Source organism: Vigna unguiculata, chromosome 1, assembly GCF_004118075.2.
Source record: "Vigna unguiculata cultivar IT97K-499-35 chromosome 1, ASM411807v1, whole genome shotgun sequence".
NCBI classification, from domain to species: domain Eukaryota; kingdom Viridiplantae; phylum Streptophyta; class Magnoliopsida; order Fabales; family Fabaceae; genus Vigna; species Vigna unguiculata.
Window position 1 is genome coordinate 11176106 of NC_040279.1, and position 20708 is coordinate 11196813.

General features: G+C 31.8%; 1 protein-coding gene across 4 annotated transcripts; it reads right to left on the reverse strand.

Moving 5' to 3' along the window:
* Nucleotides 1–13999: 13999 nt before the first annotated feature.
* LOC114179906 (myb family transcription factor APL-like) lies at nt 14000–16528 on the reverse strand. Of its 4 annotated transcripts, none has more exons than XM_028066440.1 (6): nt 16149–16526; nt 15928–16004; nt 15701–15767; nt 15519–15585; nt 15274–15343; nt 14000–15139 (listed from the first exon to the last, which is right to left on the reverse strand). In XM_028066440.1, exons 1-6 carry the CDS (start codon nt 16324–16326, stop codon nt 14453–14455), a joined length of 1146 nt encoding a protein of 381 aa, XP_027922241.1. In that variant the 5' UTR covers nt 16327–16526; the 3' UTR covers nt 14000–14452. The 4 variants fall into 4 exon arrangements, with proteins under 4 accessions (XP_027922241.1, XP_027922312.1, XP_027922304.1 ...); XM_028066511.1 differs by having other exon boundaries at nt 15274–15316; nt 15710–15767; nt 16149–16525; XM_028066503.1 differs by having other exon boundaries at nt 15274–15316; nt 16149–16523.
* Between the last annotated feature and the right edge of the window lie 4180 nt (nt 16529–20708).

Sequence of the window (20708 nt, forward strand, 5' to 3'; positions counted from 1 at the left end):
CAAAATTGGAGTTAAAGTAGCTTCCATGCCATCTTAAATATGTTTTAGGGTTTAGGGTTTAGGGTTTAAAGATAGTGACCAACCAGTGATTCTGAGCAATAAAATCACAAGTGAAGAAGAAAGAAAGTTAGTGGAAGTGTTGAAGGCCAACAAGGGTGCAATAGGCTGGACCTTATCTAACTTGAAAAGTATTAGTCCATCGTATTGTATGCACAAAATCTTGATGAAGGAAGAGTACAAACCTATGGCTCAACCCCTAAGATGTCTCAACCCCATTATGAAGGAAGTGGTAAGAAAGGAAGTGATAAAATTACTTAAAGCTGGAATGATATATCCAATATCATATAGTGTTTGGATAAACCCTGTGTAAGTTATTCCTAAGAAATGTGGGATGACAGTGATCCAAAATGAGAATATTGAACTTATTCCCACAAGGACAATGATAGTATGGAGAATGTGCACTAACTATAGGAAATTGAACCAAGCCACTAGAAAAGATCACTTCCCACTTTTATTTGTAGATCGAATGTTGGAGAGACTTGTTGGACAAACATTTTATTGCTTCTTAGATGGACACTCAAACTATAATCAAATCATAGTGGATCTATTGGACTAGGAGAAAACAACATTTACTTGTCCATTTGGAATCTTTGCATACAGAAAATGTCATTTGGCTTGTGCAATGCTCCAACAACTTTCTGAAGGTGTATGCTATCTATCTTCTCATATTAAATTTAGAAAAACATTGAGGTATTCATGGATGATTTCTTATCTTTTGTTGATCCTTTGGTGATTGCCTTGAAAACCTCAATGTGGTATTGAGAATATGTGTCGAAACACATTTAGTCTTAAATTGGGAAAAATGTCATTTCATGGTGAAAGAAGGAATTGTCCTTGGTCACAAAATTTCAGAAAAAGGAATAGATGTTGATCCAGCCAAGGTGGAATTAATAGCAAAACTTCCACCACCTACCAATATTAAAGGAATCAGAAGTTTATCAAGGGTGCTAGATTCTATAGGAGGTTCATCAAAGATTTTTCAAACATTGCCAAACCTCTAAGGAATCTCTTGATCAAGGATACAAAATTTAATTTTGATGAAGAATGTGAAGAAGTCTTTGCTACGCTCAAGAACAAATTGAGCTTAGCACAAATAATCACTACACTAGACTGGAATCTCAACTTTGAAATGATGTGTGATGCAAGTGATTATGTTGTTGGAGCTGTCTTGGGACAAATGAAGAATAAACAATTTCATGTCATTCACTATGTTAGTAAAGTGCTTAATGATGCTCAAAGTAGTTATGCAACAACAGAAAAAAGAGATTCTAGCCATTGCCTTTGGATTAGAAAAGTTTAAAACTTATCTCATTGGTTTTATAATCACAGTTTTCACTGAACATGCAACAATCAAATACTTTCTCAGAAAACCCGACTCCAAACTAGGCTGATTATGACACCCCAACTAAAAATTGGTGCTACTAGATGTTCTTTACTTGTCTAATGTATTATTTACTTATGTAATGGAAATTAATTTGTATTATTTTAACAAATACTAGAATAAAAAAATACATCAGTCGAATGTATCATTTGTTAAACATACATGCTATTTATGCGAATAAAATGTTAACATACATATAGGTGTTTGTCACAACCGGAATCGCGACGGGACGACAAACAAAAAAAGAAAACGAGTTTAGAAAGAGATTTGGAGTTGCCACCATAGTTATTTCTGGAAAACTATGGAAAACCATAAAAATAAACCAAGTCTGTGAAAAACCAGATTTTTGGATCCGAGAGTCGGTTACGCGTAGGGAAAGTGTTAGCACCCTACAACGTCCGCCCGAAAGTGGTACCTTTAATTAAAAATGCAAAGTCATGTGGTTTTCAAAATATCAATTTTCCCCAAAAATAATAAGATAAATAATACTAAAAAGAAACAAAAATATTTTTTTGAGTTTTGGGCCCGACAAGGATTGACCTTGGTCTTGCGTATTCTCATTTAAAGTGAGAAATCAAGGTTACGTAATTCCTGAAAACATATTCAAAAAGTTTTTTTCTGAAAATGATTCGATTTTTTTTCAAGTGAACCTAACATAGTTCTTAAAAAAATGACCTTTTCTGTTTGAAAATATTGATATTTTTATATTTTGAAAATTTTGTATTTTTTGGTGTTTTTGAATTACTTGAAAATATGTGTCATACGACGCAAGCAGTCAGACAAACACTAAGAGAAAGAAAACTATTTTTGGTATTTTTGAAAATGAGTGTCACACGGTACGGGCGACCGGACAGACACAATAAAGCAAAAGAGAACATTTTTCATTTTTTAGATTTTAGATTTTTGTATTTTTTATAATTCAAAATATTTTTATTTTCTCTTTTTTTTTAGAAAAAAATTGTATAACAAAAAAGGATAAAAGTGAAAAAAACAACAATAGTAGGGTGCATGAGTAATATGTGAGGTGCATGAAATAAACATAAAACACAGACCCAAAAATGAGAAACAAAGACATAGGGGGTGTGAAACTATCACATGTGGGAGGTGCACGAAGTAAGCAGGTAGGGTGCATGAAGTAAATGTGAGGGTGCAGCGAGTAATACATAAACATATGCCCAAAAATGAGAAACAAAGACATAAGGGGTGCGAGACTATCACATATGGGAGGCGCACGAAGTAAGCAGGTGGGGTGCGTGAAGTAAATGTGAGGGTGCAGCGAGTAATACATAAACTCAGGCTCAAAAATGAGAAACAAAGACATAGAGGGTGCGAGTTATCAAAATATGGAGATGTATGAAGTGAAAACAGGGATGCAGAGATTAAGATGGGGAGCACGAAGAAAACAAATCCAAATTTAAAAAAAAAACCTAATTAAAACTAAAACTCCTCTTTTATCTGGCAGCTTCTTCCTCCTCATCTCCGCACACCACATCTCAAGCGCTAGGTGTTGCCACTGCACATCCCACGGCTGGCGAGACACGCCGCCGTCGACGCTAGCAACAACTGGAGGTGTCGCCACCGAGAACCCAACTCTCGAATCGCCTCTTTTCTTGCTTCTTCTTCCTCGCGTGACCACATGACAACACCACTTCCCTTCACGGCCGCAAAGCCCTGCTTGCTGAAGACTGTGTCAATGGTTATAGCCGTCGCCGACATCCACGTCAGTGCCCATTCATCTCCAACCCTTGACTCTCCTCTTCCGCGAGAGAGAAAGGTGTCATACACGTTGTCGCTCATCACCACCATGCAAGCCACCGTGATTGGATCTGCAAGTACCACCACAACCAACCTTCTGGCCGCCGCGACCTGGACTGCTGCCACGATGCCATTGCCGCTTGCAGAGAACACTACTGGAGATGCCAGTTGCCACGGATTTCCCCCTTTCTCTTCTTGCGTCGAAGTGGCTCACTTAAACACGAAACCTTGTGGCTGTCGCGACCAAGACCACCACAGTTTGATTGGTGCCGTTTGGGTATCTGTTGTTTTTTTTTTGCATGTGTGAGGTGAAGGTGAAGGCACCAGACGACTCACTAGTGATGGAGATGTTTTCGTTTTGTGATTTGTGTATGATGATTGGTGGTTGAGAGAAGGATGTATTTGGGTTTCTCTCGGAGCTCTCTTTGTGCTAGCGGTCTTGAGTTTTATTCAAGTCTTTGGTTCCTTGCTCGAGCTGTTTTCTCCTTTCTCTTGTAATAAAAAAAATCCTCCTAAAATGTGTATTTAGACTCTCTTTTTGTAGTAATGTTTCCTTGTGTTTGTTTTTCAATTTGATTCCCCTCCATATGTATGGTTCATCATGAATTCCCCGGGTAGAGGCCAATAAAAATCCAACTTAAAGTCCCTGATCCCCTGTATTTCTTGAGCCGTCCGAGAGTGGAAAGGGTGGTTGATTCCTACAACTTAGCCACCCTATCTCCAATCCACCATAGACACTAGCTTTCCATTGATCTCTACGATCTTCTCTCTCTTATTATTATTTTTAATTTTTTTTCTATTTTTGTCTTAAATAATAAAAAGTAACAAATAAATATGAAGAAAATTGTAAATAAAATAAAATAAGAATAAGAATAAGAATAAAACGAAATAAAAATAAAATAAAAGTAAACTAAGATGAAATGACAAAACAAAATAAAAATAAAATAAGATAAGAAGGAAAAAAAAGAAATAAAAAAAAAACAGTATAACCCAGACAAAATTGGGTGTTGATAGTGTTTTTAATAGAAGTCTGTTTATACTTTTATAACCAACTAAAGATACTTCTTAGTTTGAAATACTTTACAAATAAGTTACACTATATATGTTGTAGCTTTAACAGAACCTAGAGTTACATGAAAAGTTAAGCTAGACAATCATGTTAGGTCTCCATTTTCTTCCTCTAAAAAATAAAGTGAGGGTGAGTCTTTCCCTTAACTCCAAAACTTCATCATAACATTTCAAAACTTGGTTATTTGAATAAAATTGTAGTTCAATGAAACAAATTTACAAAAGTTTAAATCTTCATAATATCATGAAAACATAACTAACCATGCTAAAAATATCAAAATCAAGTTAATCAATAAAATAATCATTTTATTATGTTTTGAATCTAGAATATCAAAATCCTCATTATCAATCTTTTAATAATCATATTCGTATAATTCTAAGTTTTAACTTATTAGTATATTCATCTCATATCCTTTCTTTATATACTTTAGGTTCCAAACACTGCCATTAGACTTTTCCGAATCATAATGGTCGTATGCCAATATGGATAGTGCTAGCAGCATAAACGTTCTCACAGATACAACATGTATGTTATTCCACCTTCCTGGTCTTACAGTATAGTCAAGAGGACGATCAAGAATAGATTGCGAGGCTTGTGAATTTTTTAATACTCGACTAATTGTGTACGTCAATCCATGGTATCTATATTACCACCCTCCATTCTCCTAGGTCTACCAGACCTTTCTCTAGACTTTATACCTAGTGTATCTTTGTACTATCCATACAGTCTTTCTTATTCTTTATTTTTGTACTTTGATTTATAATCATCCTTTCACATTATCTTTATAATTCTTGAGACTTTCACAAATTTTGCAAGATAACAACAACGTTTATTATCTTTCATAATTTTCAAAGTAGTCAAAACAACCAAATTAAAAAGAGTTTAAAATCAACAACCAAGCATAAATCATTCTTTCACAGTCACTTTACACAAAATTAATCAAAATAGTAATCATAATTAAAACATAATTTTCGTATAAAATCTTATAAGTAAAATAACACACTTGTTTTATTTATAACTTTTTGTGTAAAACTTCAAATAAGATGATTTTTGAACCTATCCCCAGGTTTTCATACCCAAGGAATCCATTTCTCAACATAGAATTTTAAGATAATGTATGAAAATTTCAGAATCAAGAAGACAGATTATATACTTCAAAAAAAAAAAAACTTGCTAAGATAAAGACTTTGAGATTTGAGATAGGTGATGCTAATTATACTCTAAGATAGAAATTAAGACCTCAAGGTGTTGGATTTCCTCTCCTACTTCAATTGTCTCACAAGAGTTTAGATTTCTCTTTCTCTAATTTGTAGGATTTTTTGTGAAGAAGATGTGGAAAAATGAAGTCCTATTTATAGGAAAAATCTTGGCCAAAGGGATAATGATGAATTGATGGTAGATTTATGAGATTCCTTCGTGAAGGTAAATTTATTTTGACCATATAGAGAAGCTTGGTCTAAATTCCCATTATAAGAAACTTCATGGTAATTGCAAGAAGACTTCTTGACTTTCTAGAAGACTTGTTTTTACTCCAAAGTGTAAAATTCATATCTCTTACCACACGCCTCCATTTGCAAATCCCAATGGTGAAACTAAAGCGCTATTTCTCAAGAACACCTTGAACACAATTTAGCTCGACCAAACGGTTAATGAAACTAGAATCGAATATTTACTAAAATAACTCAAAATAGGACGTAAGTGACGCTAGTTCAAACAATAAAACTATTTCTCTAACCATAAACCTCTAAATCAAAATCCAAATGGTCAAACTTAATTACTATGTGTTAAGAACTCTATATAAAAATTTTCATCCTAAGCAGTAATAAAATACTTACCAAGGTAACTCAGAAATGGACAACAAGTGGAGACCTAACTTTTACACTAAAGTGCGGGAGTTACTGCTCCTTGCATACACCTCCAATTTAAAATCCCACCAGGCATATTAAAGAACTATGTTTTAAGAATGCTCTGTAAAATTTTCAGTCTAATCACACGATTAATGAAGCATTAATCACAATTTTACTTAGGCAAGTCCAAAATAGGAAGTAGCTGACACCCAAAAAAGGGCATCATTTACTTTGTACAAAGTCCTTCCTCATAATGTATCAATTTACCTATGAAACCATAAAATTACTTCATACTAGATATTTAAACAAGAAAGTTAAATATAATTAACATATAATATAGGGTGTTACACTGATTAGGTGGATACTTCTACTGCAAGAATTTTATTGGCCTACCATTTCCAAAGATGCCCATGAAAATTGCAGAAAGTTTGACAAGCGTCAAAGAAGTGGTCCTATAACGAAAACAAATGAATTACCCCTGCAAAAGTATGCTAGAAGTGGAATTTTTTTACTGTTGGAGGATAGACTTTGTTCGACCACTACCCATGTCCAATAATCATGAGTACATCTAAGTTGTTGTGGACTATGTGTCAAAATAGGTTGAAGCCACAACTGCTCCAAAGGTTGATTCAAAAATAGTGATCAAGTTCCTAAAAAGGAACATATTTTGTAGATTTGGAACACCTAGAGTTCTCATAAGTGATGGACGAATTCACTTCTCTAATTCACAGGTTAAGAGGATGTTGGAACACTATCACGTGAAGCATAAAGTAGCAACAACCTATCACCCTCAAACCAATGGACAAGCTGAGGTTTCCAATAGGGAATTAAAAAGAATTCTGGAGAAGACAGTAGCCAATTCATGTAAATATTTGTCTGTCAAATTGGATGAAACAATATGGGCTTATAGAATAGCTTTCAAAACCCTAATTAGACTCACTCCATTTCAGTTAATCTATTGGATGCATGTCACCTACCAGTAGAGCTTGATCACAAAGCATTATGGACTCTAAAGACCCTCAATTTTGATTTAAAATTTACCAGAGATAGAAGGATATTGTAGATGCACGAATTGGAAAAACAAGGTTGCAAGCCTATAAATCTTGTAAGATTTACAAAAGTAAAGTAAAAAAGTATCATAATGGGAAGATTTAGAAAAGAGAATTCAGAAAGGGGCAACCAATTATGTTGTTCAATTCAAGGCTTATTCTTTTTCTATGAAAGCTTAGATCAAAGTGGTCAGGACCTTTCTTTGTCAAAGATGTTAGACCATATGGAGCCATAGAGATAGAAGATCCTAGAACCAATAAAAGTTGGACCGTGAATGGACAAAGATTGAAGATTTATCATGGTGGAGCTTTAAAAGAAGCGCCACATTCATAGAATTCAAGGATTAAATGAAAAAAAGGCATTGAGCTAAAAGACATTAAACAAGCACTCTTCGGAGGCACCCCAAGTTGTTTATATGTGCATAATTTTTTTTTTCAATTGATAGAATTAGGATGAATATAGTCTTAGGATTTATTGGTTGGTATATTAAGAAGAAAGAAAACAAAGTGGTTAAAACAGAGTTTTTAACTGTTTTTGGCTTGAGCCCCAAATTTTGGTGCTCAGCCACAAAACGCTGGATTTATAGAGGCAGAGTTTAAATTTTTAAAACTGGAAGATATATAAATTGTCATTCACCTCTTTAAACCCCACTACTCCCCACTCACTTTGTTCACTCTCTCAACTTCCACTCACCAAAATTCTCTCAGTTCTTTACATCAAGGATCAAAATCCTCATTTTCATTTGCATAAACAAGTATCCAAGTAGAAAATTTTGTCAATATGTTCATCATCTCCACATCATTTTTCGTCAGACTTAGGCTTCGGTCAAGCACAACCCATGAACCATTATTGTCAAAGAACCTTTCTTCTTGGTTTTCAATGAAAAGGCTAAATGATCAAGGAGTTTGCTTGAGTTGTGAACTATATTTTAAAGAAAAAATTGATTGTGGGAATGATTAAACCCTTGGTGAACTTAGTGGATCTCATAGAGAGGAGATTTATGTATATACATATTATGTAAAATTATTAAAACATCCTAAATACTTTATTATAAATATATATATATATATATATATATATATATATATATTTCCATCGAGAAAAAAATGTTTTTATAATTATATATACAGTAGACATTCGCTTAAGTCCGCACTCATTTAAGTCTGCATCCCTTATAAATCCGCATTTCGAAAGGAAAAATTATCGGATTAATAATTTTGTGACTTTATTTTTAGAAAAAAATCACATAAAGTCATTTGACGACTATTTTCAATTCATTCACTCGATTAAGCATTTTGTAAAATGCGACGAAGGGTAAAGAGCACCCCTTAGCTTGATTTAACTAATGATAGATAAGGGAAATCTTTTAACTCACTCACATTGACATCAGGTTGACACTTTTTAATGATTTGAAGATAATATTGCATTGGTCAACTTCAACTTTGTGTAGACCAACTACTTATATTTTATATTTTGTTACATATATATATATATATATATATATATATATATATATATATATATATATATATATATATATCATATATCTCATATTTCCACAATCCTTACAAATTTCCAACAACACCCATAATATTCCAGACTGTAATTATATAACCCATAATATTTCATCTTGTAATATGACTGTTAAAATTTCATAAGTCCGCATTAAATTTTCAAGATCAAAATGCAGACTTAAGTGAATGTTTACTATACATATTGCAGCACTTCAAAGTAATATGTTTATATTGTATTCTGTCCCGTTGACATAAAATGGAAAAACAAAACTTACTATTGTTTCCATAATTAAGTGATGGAAGTTCAATCCATTATTTGAATAAATTTACTTTAATGGTTTATATGAAAATATAATTTTATTATAGACATTACTAAAAATTCTCATATTACATGAGATCTTTCTTACAAATTTGTTAAAATAAATTGTAAGAAAAGACTTTTTTTTACTATTTTTTCTAAGAATTTTAATTGGCAGGTAATTTTTTCGTGGATAATTATTTTTTACAAAATTATAAAATTCGTAAGTATTTTCTATCAGTTAAAGTTTACTTTATGTTAAATATAAAAATCTAGAGAAGTTATGTAGAAAATTTTATCTCCTAATAGAGAAATTTCTTCTTATTTTTCTTTCCTAAGTCTTTTTGTGAAGAAATTTCTCTAAACACATTCTTATTAAAATTTACTTAATGACTAACTAATTAATGTTAGTCATTATTTTTATTAATTGTTTTTTTAATTAATTAACCGTAAGTAATAATATTTTTTCTAATTATCATATATTAGATGTTTAGTTCTAAATTATTTCTGTATGACAATCACTTATTTTATAAAAGTTTTTCATGTAGTAAGACTTTTTTTTTTTTTTTCAAAACAAGGTTACCTAATTTGGTCTACGATTCTAGGAGATAGAAGTGCTAAATAAAATGGCGAACAAAATTAAACTTTATCATTTGTAAGGGGTCACACTCAGCTGTGCCTTCTCACAAGTACAATTACCAAATTATATTAGAATCGAAAAAAAAATTGAAATCAAAATTTACTTCATATGAGTTATACATACGTTCATGTTTTGTCATCCGAGACTTACGAGATCATGGATGAGAAAACATGTTATAGTGATAACATTTGCTATCATCACATAAAGTAATATATACATGGTCAATTTTTCAATGGATCTCTAGTCTTCGAAAACATGTTCAGTGCATTAATGTTGTCGAATTGTCTTAACCTGACAAGGTTTCTTAAACTTTCCAAGTATGCTGGAATTGACGCTTCTTCCTGGTTTTACCTCCTTGGGAGAAAAGCCCTACATTGCTTGAGAACAAAGTAAAGGCATATAAAGGCAATAGTAATCAGCATTGGAATTAATTAATTAATTAATCTATTCACATCACACTGAACAGGAAACAACAATCTCGGAGCAAGCTTTCTCCAAATTCCTTTCTTAATTTGACAAATGTACTTAGCATGCATGTATTAAGGTTTCTGGTCCCTAAAAATGAAGTCACGTTGGACCGTACTTGAAAAATGAAGAAACTTAAAAAGCCAACTTGACCGAAAGAAGAGTGAGGATAAAAAGGGGAAAAAAAATATAAGCCGAGGAAAAGAAAATCTTGAAGCAAATGATTAAGATAATCAATGCACTTAATCAAAAGTTGTTTCCTTGTCTTCTTCCTTTTGCTTTTCACTAAAGCATATATAATATATATATACATCAATATTTACATTTAAATTCCCACAAGATATATGATTTTCAATTGAATATATAAGCTGAACAATGTTTGGGGTGAGACAAAGCATTTGAAAAACTAAGGTTTGGTAGATCTAGCTAGGGCAAGATAATAATGTGTGTTTGGTTTCGTTTTCCACTAAAAAATAAAGAGTGGTTTTCTTGGAAAGTATTGAGTGTTGGTGAGGTTGAAGGGAAGAGGTGTGGGGACAAAAGAAGCTTCTGTGCTTTATTACTTTGTTAGAGAGGGATAGGGAATTTTTTACGAGACCCAAAGCTGTGAATGGGATAGTAAACTGAACACAAAGTGCTTCAATTGAACTGCTAATGATTTACATGTGCATGGAAGAACGTGCACCCTTGACTGCTCAACTACCTTATTACAAAGAAAACACTGTGTCAGTTACATTACACTTGTGTCCCAAACCATTTCAAATAATAGTAATATCCATTGTGAATGATATATATAATACATGTTTAAAAACTAATGATAGATCACTAACTATGCATGTTTGTATAAGAAGTTTTGATATCATTTTCAACATCAAAATTTTAAAACTTAGGGCTGATGAGTTTTTTTTTTTTTAGAGTTAAATGTATTTTTTATCCTTAAACTATTATTTGATTTGTAAACAAAATTTATAGATATTTTGTTCTCGTACTTATAAAAGCAATGTAATCCTTACTAATAAACGGTACATTGAGTATTTCATATGATAAATAGAACTCTTCAATAGAATGTTTACCGATGATTTGTTGGGGTAGGAAGTTTTACACCATTTTTATAAATGTTGGGTTAAAATATGTATAAGTTTAGTTTAAGAATAAAACACAATATCTAAAAGTAGTTTGAGGATAAAAAATATATTTCAAAGTAGAATATTATATATCATTTACCCGTTGTTTGTTAGGAGTTATATTTTACAAAAGTGTTGAGACAACAATGTGTATGAATTGAGTTTAGGAACAAAACATATAGATTGAAAAAAATAATAATATCTAACTTTTTTTTAATATGTTACTCAATTTTTTAATTTTATTCAATGTGAGGTTTTGAAGTCATACTTTAATTCTTAACTGATTTTAAAACAATAATTGCTTCAAAAAAATATTGTAGTGACAAAAAAAATGTTAAAAAAAAAATGAAGGTGGGGTTACAATTGGTGATGCATCATCTTTCAGCTTTAAATGTTAAGACTCACATAAAGATAGAAGCTTCCTCGATATGTGCACGCATGGAAGTGCGTTGTATTCTTCCTACCCTTTAGGCTTTATTAGCTTTTCTTCTTTCCTTCTCTCTCTCTCTCTCTCTGAGTACTAACTACACTAGTGGAGTAAGGGAGCTTTCTTGCCAACTTGCAGGTGCATAAAATTTCTCTGCAACCAATAAAGGTTGTGGCGCCACCCTTTTTTTAATCCTTGGGAAAGGGAAGCTTCATGGTCATGGATCTATTCTCACTCACATACTCACAGGGAGAAGGTTTCTGCATGTGTATTTATGGATTATATATTTTTCTTTTAAAGCAACATTTAACACTCTGGAAGGTATGGCTACATATAGCCTCTTCATATATCTATATATAAAATGTACCAAAAGATTACTACACATCGTCTAAAGCACCAACACCACCAAAAGGATTGTCCCTCTTTTTTCTCTTTCCTCTTTTGGTTACATAAGAATTACTGACTTAGTAATATTAACCTCCAAAATACACACTACACCCTATACTTACACACACTTTCAAATACCACTCATCCACTCTACTTGTTTTTTAGGTTTTCAACCTTTTCTGTGTGCCTCCATTGCAACTGCATCAACATCCTATATGCCCTCAACTAGGGTTGTCAAGGTTCCTATATCCTTAATTTAAAACTTGGTACAAATTTAAGATAAGTAATTAGAAAGCTAGGAAATGAGAAAGATGAACCGTATATAATTAAATATATAATTAGAAAAAGATTTTGGGTTGAAAATGTTCTCTTAATATTTTATGAGCTTGTTTAGGACTTTTTAGAGATCCTACGTCGACTAGAGATAAAATATATTTGTCGTATATAAATGAGTATAAATATGATCTTATGATCCGGTTTTGTAAGATTGAGTTAGTCTTAAAGTTCGTTTCTTAAGATTATATCAGAGTCACTCGCGAAGTCTATCATACACTACAAGAAAACTATCAAATAGTGACCAATTTTTGACCAAAAAATACGTTCATAGACCAATTTAGAAACCAATTTTTTAATTAGAGACTAATTTAGAGATGAGTTCTTTTGGTAGCCAAAAACTAGATAGTTAATATTAGTGACCAATTCAATATAGAAACTATTTTAGTTACCAATCTAGAGACCAATTATAATTTTTAAAACTATTTAGTTACCAATAAATTTTAGTTTATAAATTGGTCATTATAGTGACTAATTATTTTTTGTCACTAAAATTGGTCATTAATCAAGGATTTTCTTGTAGTGATAGTAAGATTTGTTGTTTGTTGGATTGATCATATCAACACTATCATATCACCTGTTGTCGGCTATTAATGTCTAATCTCACGTTCGAAACGTATATACCTTAATAATAAGATGTATCGGATAGAGATAAGAGATAGATTTACTAAGAAACTTTGTAATGTATGGTTGTATGTGATATCAATTTGCTTGTGTATAACTAATAATAAAGGTAAAAATTCTTAGACAAAAAAAAAAGGTGGAAGTGTCCAAGTGAAATCTTGTAAGATAAGATGTAGCCTTGTTGTCTTGATCATGTTATTCTGAGGGAATATAGAGCAGTAAAGAAGAGGAAAGATAACGAAAGACAGATACTCTCTGTCGGCTTCAACTCATCGCCTTAGGAACTTCAAGAGAAAGGATCATCTGGCACCACTGTACCTCCATACACTTGAAAATGACTTAGCATTTTAAAGTTCATTATTCTCTCTTTTACCTTTCTCCTTCACTGCTCCATCTTTCTAAATTCCCTGTTATATACGCCGGGAGACCAACATTTCTCTTTCTTTCATTATAAATAAATTACAACAAAACATGCTTCGCTTCTTTCGCATTTTTCCCGAGAGATTTCCTTCAATCATTACCTAACTAACTAACTCCTATCAACTAACTTAAACTTATTTAGTAACCGTTAAAAAGGTTAACTCATGATTTATAAACATACTCACACAAAAAAGTCACCTAAAAACCCCAGATAATTCCAAATAGACATGAATCTCAATGTAAATATACAAAGATTTTATCTTTATCTGATAAGAAAATTATTAGTTTAATTATATGAATAATGTTGCTGGCATTCCTATTTCTAATTTTTTTTATTTAGATTTTCTTTATTTTATTAGTGAACCGCTTCCGTGATATGATTTGTTTGGCACAGTTGATAATTACACGAACCGGAAGTAACTTTGATGAAACTTTTCTCCGTGAATATCAACGTACCACGTGTCACCTCTCAAGACAAAGAAAAGGTATTCTAGGAAAAAAAATTGCTTAATAGTGACGCATAGAATGTTTCACATATGATGTCAGACTATAAATAAATAAAAGTGGGTCCAGAAGGAATAAGATACAAAGAGAAACCATGAATGTGATAAAAAGAAGAAAAGTTTATTGCTTGCTTCCAATCTCATCCATCCCAACAACACATGCAGATCTAACAAGTGATCACCATCATCATCAGAAGAAGAAATAGAAGAAGATGATGATGAAGAATTGATAAAATTGTTAACAAAACTCAACACTAAACCAGTGACTAAGCAACAATGTAAAAGCTACAAGTGAGAATGCTCACATTCAAGCACATTCATGCGTGCTTTAATTATATTTGTCAGAATAAGACTTTGGTTTGATTTGCCATGCAAAAGGCATTATACCACACAACAGTGCTTGAGGGAGGAAATAACCCTCGTAAGAACTGCTGATTTCCAAGACCAAATTCAAAAACCCTATGGTAATATTTAAGAGAGTTTCACATCAAGTCATGAATTACACATAACATAACCAAATGATATCTAAAGTAAAACTATATGATTCTTAATTACTCACCCAAATGGTGAGCCTCTACCTTGTGCCATTGTGCCAGTGCTGATCATAGGACTCATCCTTTCAGCCTGAAGAGGAGCTCTTCTCGGTGATGGCCTTTCAAGCTTCATAGATGCATCAAACTTTTTGTCCCCGACAACAGTTTCACCCTGAAGCACAGGCTTTGAGTCATAGATGTCTGACATGGGATCAATGTCGGTGCTGCCTCTATCCAATGATCCTGGTGGTGTAATCTGAATATGCTCCCCTTTGAAAGGGTCATCTTGAGGGCCAAGGCACGATGAGGCTGGCCCTCCCAGATCTTGGAGCCTGAGATCATCACTCCAAATCAAAGGGCTCTTCCCACTCCCACTGTAAGGGTTGGTCCTCTTCTTCCCCAGACACAAACTCTCGTTCATTGACATAAATCCATGATCAAGGGCTGACTTCTCCATGTTGTGCTGAAGCTCAATTTGTTCACCACCATAAATATTCTCAAGATCTTGAAAAGAAGAAAACCCGAGAGGGGAACCAAAGTCCTTCAACACCCCCATGTCTGGAATGCTTTGGGGAGGTACGATACCACCCTTTAAGTTAGTGGCCGCAGAAGCCATGTTTTCACCAGCAAGTGTTTGATAAGCTTTTTCCAATATGCTCTGCATGTATTTCCCTTGAGCCTCAATCCTCAGCTGAAGGTGTTTCTGAACCTGCCAGATAGATACACCTAATCAGTGCATGTTTAGAGGGAATGGTGATTTACTTTCAAAAGATAAGTTGAACCAAATATGCACTGATTTAAGCATTCTGCAAGACTGTATATATATAATAGAGTTGTAGTTACCTCAAGTTGTTCGTGCAATCTTCTCTGCACCTCTATTTGCATCCTAATCGCATCAACCATGTGTGAGTTACTGTTTCATACAGTGTTCACACATACATTCCACAAGAAAACCCGAATCCCCCCACGACCCAGAAAAGAATCAAGAGAAAAACTCAGGCGATAGAAGTTGGAAAATTATTTGTTGATCAAAATCTTTTTTCATGCAAGTTGAGTCAACAGATTTAGATGAAAGAAGTTATGCATACTCATTCATGTTGCGGCCAATCATGGCAGAAGAGGAAGCAGTATTTCGTTGCAGTTCTAAAGCCGAAGCTGCATGTCAGTGCAAAAAGATCTAGTCAATATAAAAAGAACACTATCATGAAGTGTAAAGATAAGAAAAGTTCAGACCCAAAAAACATTGAGGAACCCTAGAAAGAAGAGTCACCTCTCATACCATCCTTAATCGAGTGATCATTGAATTCCTTGTGGGGCTGCTTGCCAAGCCTAAATTTCTAAATGCAGACAACAAACGAGAAATAAAATAAAGATAAAGAAAAAACGAAAAAAGAAAGAGAAACATCGAGCCAGCACGAGACATGGCAGTCTCATAAAAGTGTTCCAAAACATAAAGCAAAATCAAAAGCACGAAATATGGTTTTGTATTGATCAAACCTGAAGATGGCTCTTGAGGTGGTAAAGGGTGAGACCCTTCACACCCATAACCCTCATGATGGTTTTAGGAGTAGCCTCTGCAAATCAAAAACACACAAAAAACATGATTACTCAAATTATCATATTATCATCAAAACATATTATATTATAAGAAACCAAAGTTTCTGAAAGAAATAAGGAAAAGAAAGAAGTTTGAGAGGGAAAGTGTGAGAGAAGAGTACTATCAGGGCCTCCAAGCTGAGTAACAGCATCAACAAAACGTTCATGGAGTTCAACAGTCCAACGGAGGCGAGGTTTTGGGTCAGTGGTGAGGACAAGACCCGAGTCTCCTTGAACACACATGGGTCTGTCATGAGAATTCATAGTTGAGGGCTTCTTGGGAGGGAACATTCTCTCCATCTCTCACTTTCTCTCTCTCTCTCTCTCTTTCTCTCTGTGTGTGATGAGAGGCTCTGAGAAGGAATACTGAAGAGATTCAAGAACAAATGCGATGCAAAATAGGGGAGAATAGGGTGCGTTTTGAAGAAGAGAGAAGGGTGTGAACGGCTTTGGTTACCTCCTCAGGTATAAAGCACAATGGAAGGAGGTAGCATTACTTAAAAGAATATGTATTCAATATGTGAAATTTCTTTATAAAATATGATAAAGCTACCCTATTATTCCAACATGCACACCTTCCTTTGTCAAAAGACACCTCACTCCCTCTCTCTTTAACATTCTCCAACCTTCATTACTATATTTTGAGCACACATAGTTTATTACATTCCAAAGAGAGATACCCTTTATTAAATTGTGTATGCATGGATAGAGAGAGAGAGAGAGAGAGCTTTTGGAGGCATCATGAGGGAGACCTTCATCATGCAATGATAATGATGGACAATGTTATATATGAACTCAACTATGTTGCTTGCTCCATGCATTATTATGCACATAATCTCACATTTGGCTGTTTATGTATGCATGGGGCATTTCGTGGTACGACACCCTTTTTAGCACAATAATTAGTACGAACCCATCTATGGCCTATCAGCTACATTGGTAATAATAGAAAGCATTGGCTTTATGTCATTACCAAGGAAAAGTTCTCAATCATATATTTCACAGAATTTTCTGTATTTTAGGTTTCATCTTCGCAGTAAGCACATTGGAATAAGGTTCACCGGGATCAGTTACCTCATAAACAACTCTTTATCCAAAAATCTTTTTTTTCTCATTAATCTTCCAAAGAGTTCAAAAAATAAGCTTAATAGATTTTTTTTATTTCAATATTGGAGGAGTTTATTTAATATGGCCTTTCAATTTTTTATTTTTTTTGTCTTTAATTTAGTCTCATCTAATTTAAAAGGAATTAATATGATTTATTTAATTAGTGTTGATACCTTTTAAAAAGTGATCATGTGAGAGAGTAATTTTAAACTTCTCTAACCCTTTCTCTACTCATCACACATGTTTCTATTATCTTTTGATACAGATGTAAAGATACGGTGAGTATAAACAGAAAGAATGAAAGGTTGGAGAAATCTAGAATTACCGACACATAATTATCTTCTAAATGGTGTAATTATCAATTTAACTCAAGAGATCATATTAACTCCTTTTAAATAAAATGGAGGCTGAATTTAGTTAAAAAAAAATAAAAGTGAAAGTTCCCATTGAATAAATCCTTCCAATACTGAAAAAAAAAAAACTATTAATTCTAAAAAAGTATAAAACTATGTAGCTTGTAATGTACATGCAGCATAATTAGGGTGTTGTAGTGTGAAAGGTCATGGAATTGTATTATTGCACACCAAATATTGATTTTGTTGAAACTGCTAAATGAAATGTTTATTTCTTTTTTCTTTGGAAAAGTTTTCTGGAAAAATTTGGTGAGACATATCCTACATAGTAATGAATAATAACTCAATAATAATCTATAATATATTTGTTTATTAATAACAATCTAAACTTTATTACCCACTTCCATTGAAGACATTCGTTTCTTTTTGTTGTGAAATTAAAAATTGATTCCAAAAGCTTAAGATCGGATCGTGGATGAAGATGCTCAGAATTGAAGCCACGATTACTCATTCTGTCGTTAATATTTGGAAAGGATTCGTAAACTATTTTGTTTTGTTTGACAGGTACTCTTCTATGCTAGCTAATGGAATTCGGTATTAAAGTAAAGAAAGAAAAAGAATGAAAATGCAAAGACAGTAAAAACTATTTTAACTTTTCGCTTTTATACACCGTACGTGATTCAAAATTTAAAATTCATGTTAATCAGCCTAACATATAGTTTGAATTATTCTTACCTAACTCAAGAAATTTTAAATTTATTATAAATAAATTGATTTCGCACATTGTTTGTGTGCATCATAGAAATTAAAAAAAAAAAAATGAGAGAAAGACGGGGTGGGGGAGAGGAAAATTATAAACTTCTTTTGACAAACTATCTTAGTTTGTAAAAGGTTAAAAATTAGAATTTGAATAAGTTACATATAATAACGTTTGCAAATTAATTTATAAATAAATTAATTATAATTTATAAAAAAAATCATTTCATTTTTTTATTATTCTTTCCCACGTAATGAATAAGTTCGTTAAAACATACTCGATATATATACTAACAAACACATAGACGCTGTGTGTTGGTACTTTTTAATTTTCATAAAAAGTTAAGTTAAGATTAATAAAAAAAATATATAATTAATTTTTAAAATAACTGTTAAATGTAAAATTAAAAAAATAAAATATGTACACATAAAAAGTTTTCAAAATAACAGTATAAGACAAAAAAAAATTTTAGAATAATGGTTAAAAATAAATTATTTATAAAATAATTAAAAATAAAATTGAAATAATGAAATATGCGCATAAAAGAGGATATCTCTTTTTATATTTATATATATATATATATATATATATATATATATATATATATATATATATATATATATATAATCAAATTACATCGCATAGTTAGTATTAAATATTTTGCTGTTTAACATATTTCAATTGAATTGTATTTATTAAACTATTTATTATCTCACTTTATTCAGATTTAAAATTATGTGTTTATAGTTTCTAAAATATATTAAAATGTAAATGATTTAGTATTTAGTATTATTCTTCAATTATAATAAAAAAATAGTATGAATAATCATAATAATATGAAACCGTTAAATTCAAAAAAATGTAATGTCATGCAATTTATTAACATTGAAATATTTAATAAACTTATAAAATGTAATTTGATTTTTCACTTATAAATATGGAATTATGTTCTTCGAATTTTCAGTAGCAAAAGGTGACAGCTTTTACTTTCTTTTTCTTTCATTTAGCTTTTCTTTCCGCATTAAACTGCAAACTCATTATTACAAGTAAAACCTGAGAACGATAATATCGCTTACTGTTGCGTTCTACCAGATAGAAAATTTTCTGTAAATTTTTCTAATACGTTTTAACCATACATAAGATGTAAATAATCAAATTTCTATAGTGCATTGAAATTCTATTTTCTCTATGAACGGGTCTACAGTTTCTTAACTGTTCCATCCTTATCCAAATTGACACAAAAAACAAAAATTTACTGAGAAAAATAAAAACAGATTCTAAAAGAAGACTTCGAAGTGATGATGAGTATACATTTGTATCCATGTTCTTTTCTACAAGCGTGCATGGCCTTTTGAATGTAGAATATAGCTTTTAGCTATGCACTTCCACAAATATTAAAGCGATAATTTTTCAAAACTTCAATTTGATAATTACTTCATGATTTAAATTTGGACAACAGATGGTTTTTTTATTATTTGAAGATGTAATCATTTTTCAAAAATATAACCGATAATTTAAACTAGAGATTTAATCTCTGTATATAAAAAAAATTAATACATAAGCAGTAGAATCTTCTAATTTTATATATAAGATTTTAATTAGATTTGAAATTTACTTATTAAAATAATATTAATATTAGAATGATATAGATTTCTTTTTAATAAGAATTATTATTTGTTGAGTTTATCATATTATTTATTATTGAACATTATCATTCATTCACATTAAAATCTAATTTTACGTTTCAAAAAAAAAAAAAATATATATATATATATATATATATATATATATATGTAAGTATTGGAAATTCCATGTCAACTAAAATAATAAAAGTAAAAGCTAAGCTAAAATACGTTTACAATACGTCGACACGAATCAAATTTTGTGAAAGTAACCGTTTTCATTTTGTGTTCTTCATAAACATGAACAAGTGGTTTCTTTTTTCTTTTTTTTTTTGATCGATGCCTTGTAGAGAATAAACTCTTTTTACACCAAATGGGTTTCAAGTTGAAGAAAGATGTATAGATCTGAGTGAAGATATGTGTTGATAATTGATTTTCAAAATAAAGAGAATGAAGTCAAAATTAAGAGGCAAATTTGGGTGTGTGGTTAGCACGATGAGAAAGCAGAAACAAACAACGTAATATGGAACAAAACTTTAGGGTGTGTGGTTGGTTATATCTGAGGACGTAAACATCAATGCATAAGGATATTACTAAGTGGAGCTTTTGAAGGGTCGAGTGGGGACCTTAGCTTCTAAATCTTTAAAGTCCTCATACCACTCCCTTCTATTTGGAAAGGAGGGATTTCAATCATTTTAACAAATTCATATTTTATTTTTTATATTTTAATTATTTTTAAATTTTAAATAGATTAAATATTTTAGATTTTAATTTTCCTATTTAGATAAAGTAATTAATTTTGTTATGATGAATTTTCATTTTAAAATTTTTTATTTTAATATC

Excerpts from the sequence above, each read along its gene's own strand:
- LOC114179906 (XM_028066440.1), bottom strand. The coding sequence starts at position 16,326 with ATGGAGAGAATGTTCCCTCCCAAGAAGCCCTCAACTATGAATTCTCAT. Across the intron at positions 15,768-15,927 it reads ACCTCAAGAGCCATCTTCAG|AAATTTAGGCTTGGCAAGCA; the intron begins GTTTGATCAATA and ends GTCTGCATTTAG. Across the intron at positions 15,140-15,273 it reads GATTGCACGAACAACTTGAG|GTTCAGAAACACCTTCAGCT; the intron begins GTAACTACAACT and ends TCTATCTGGCAG.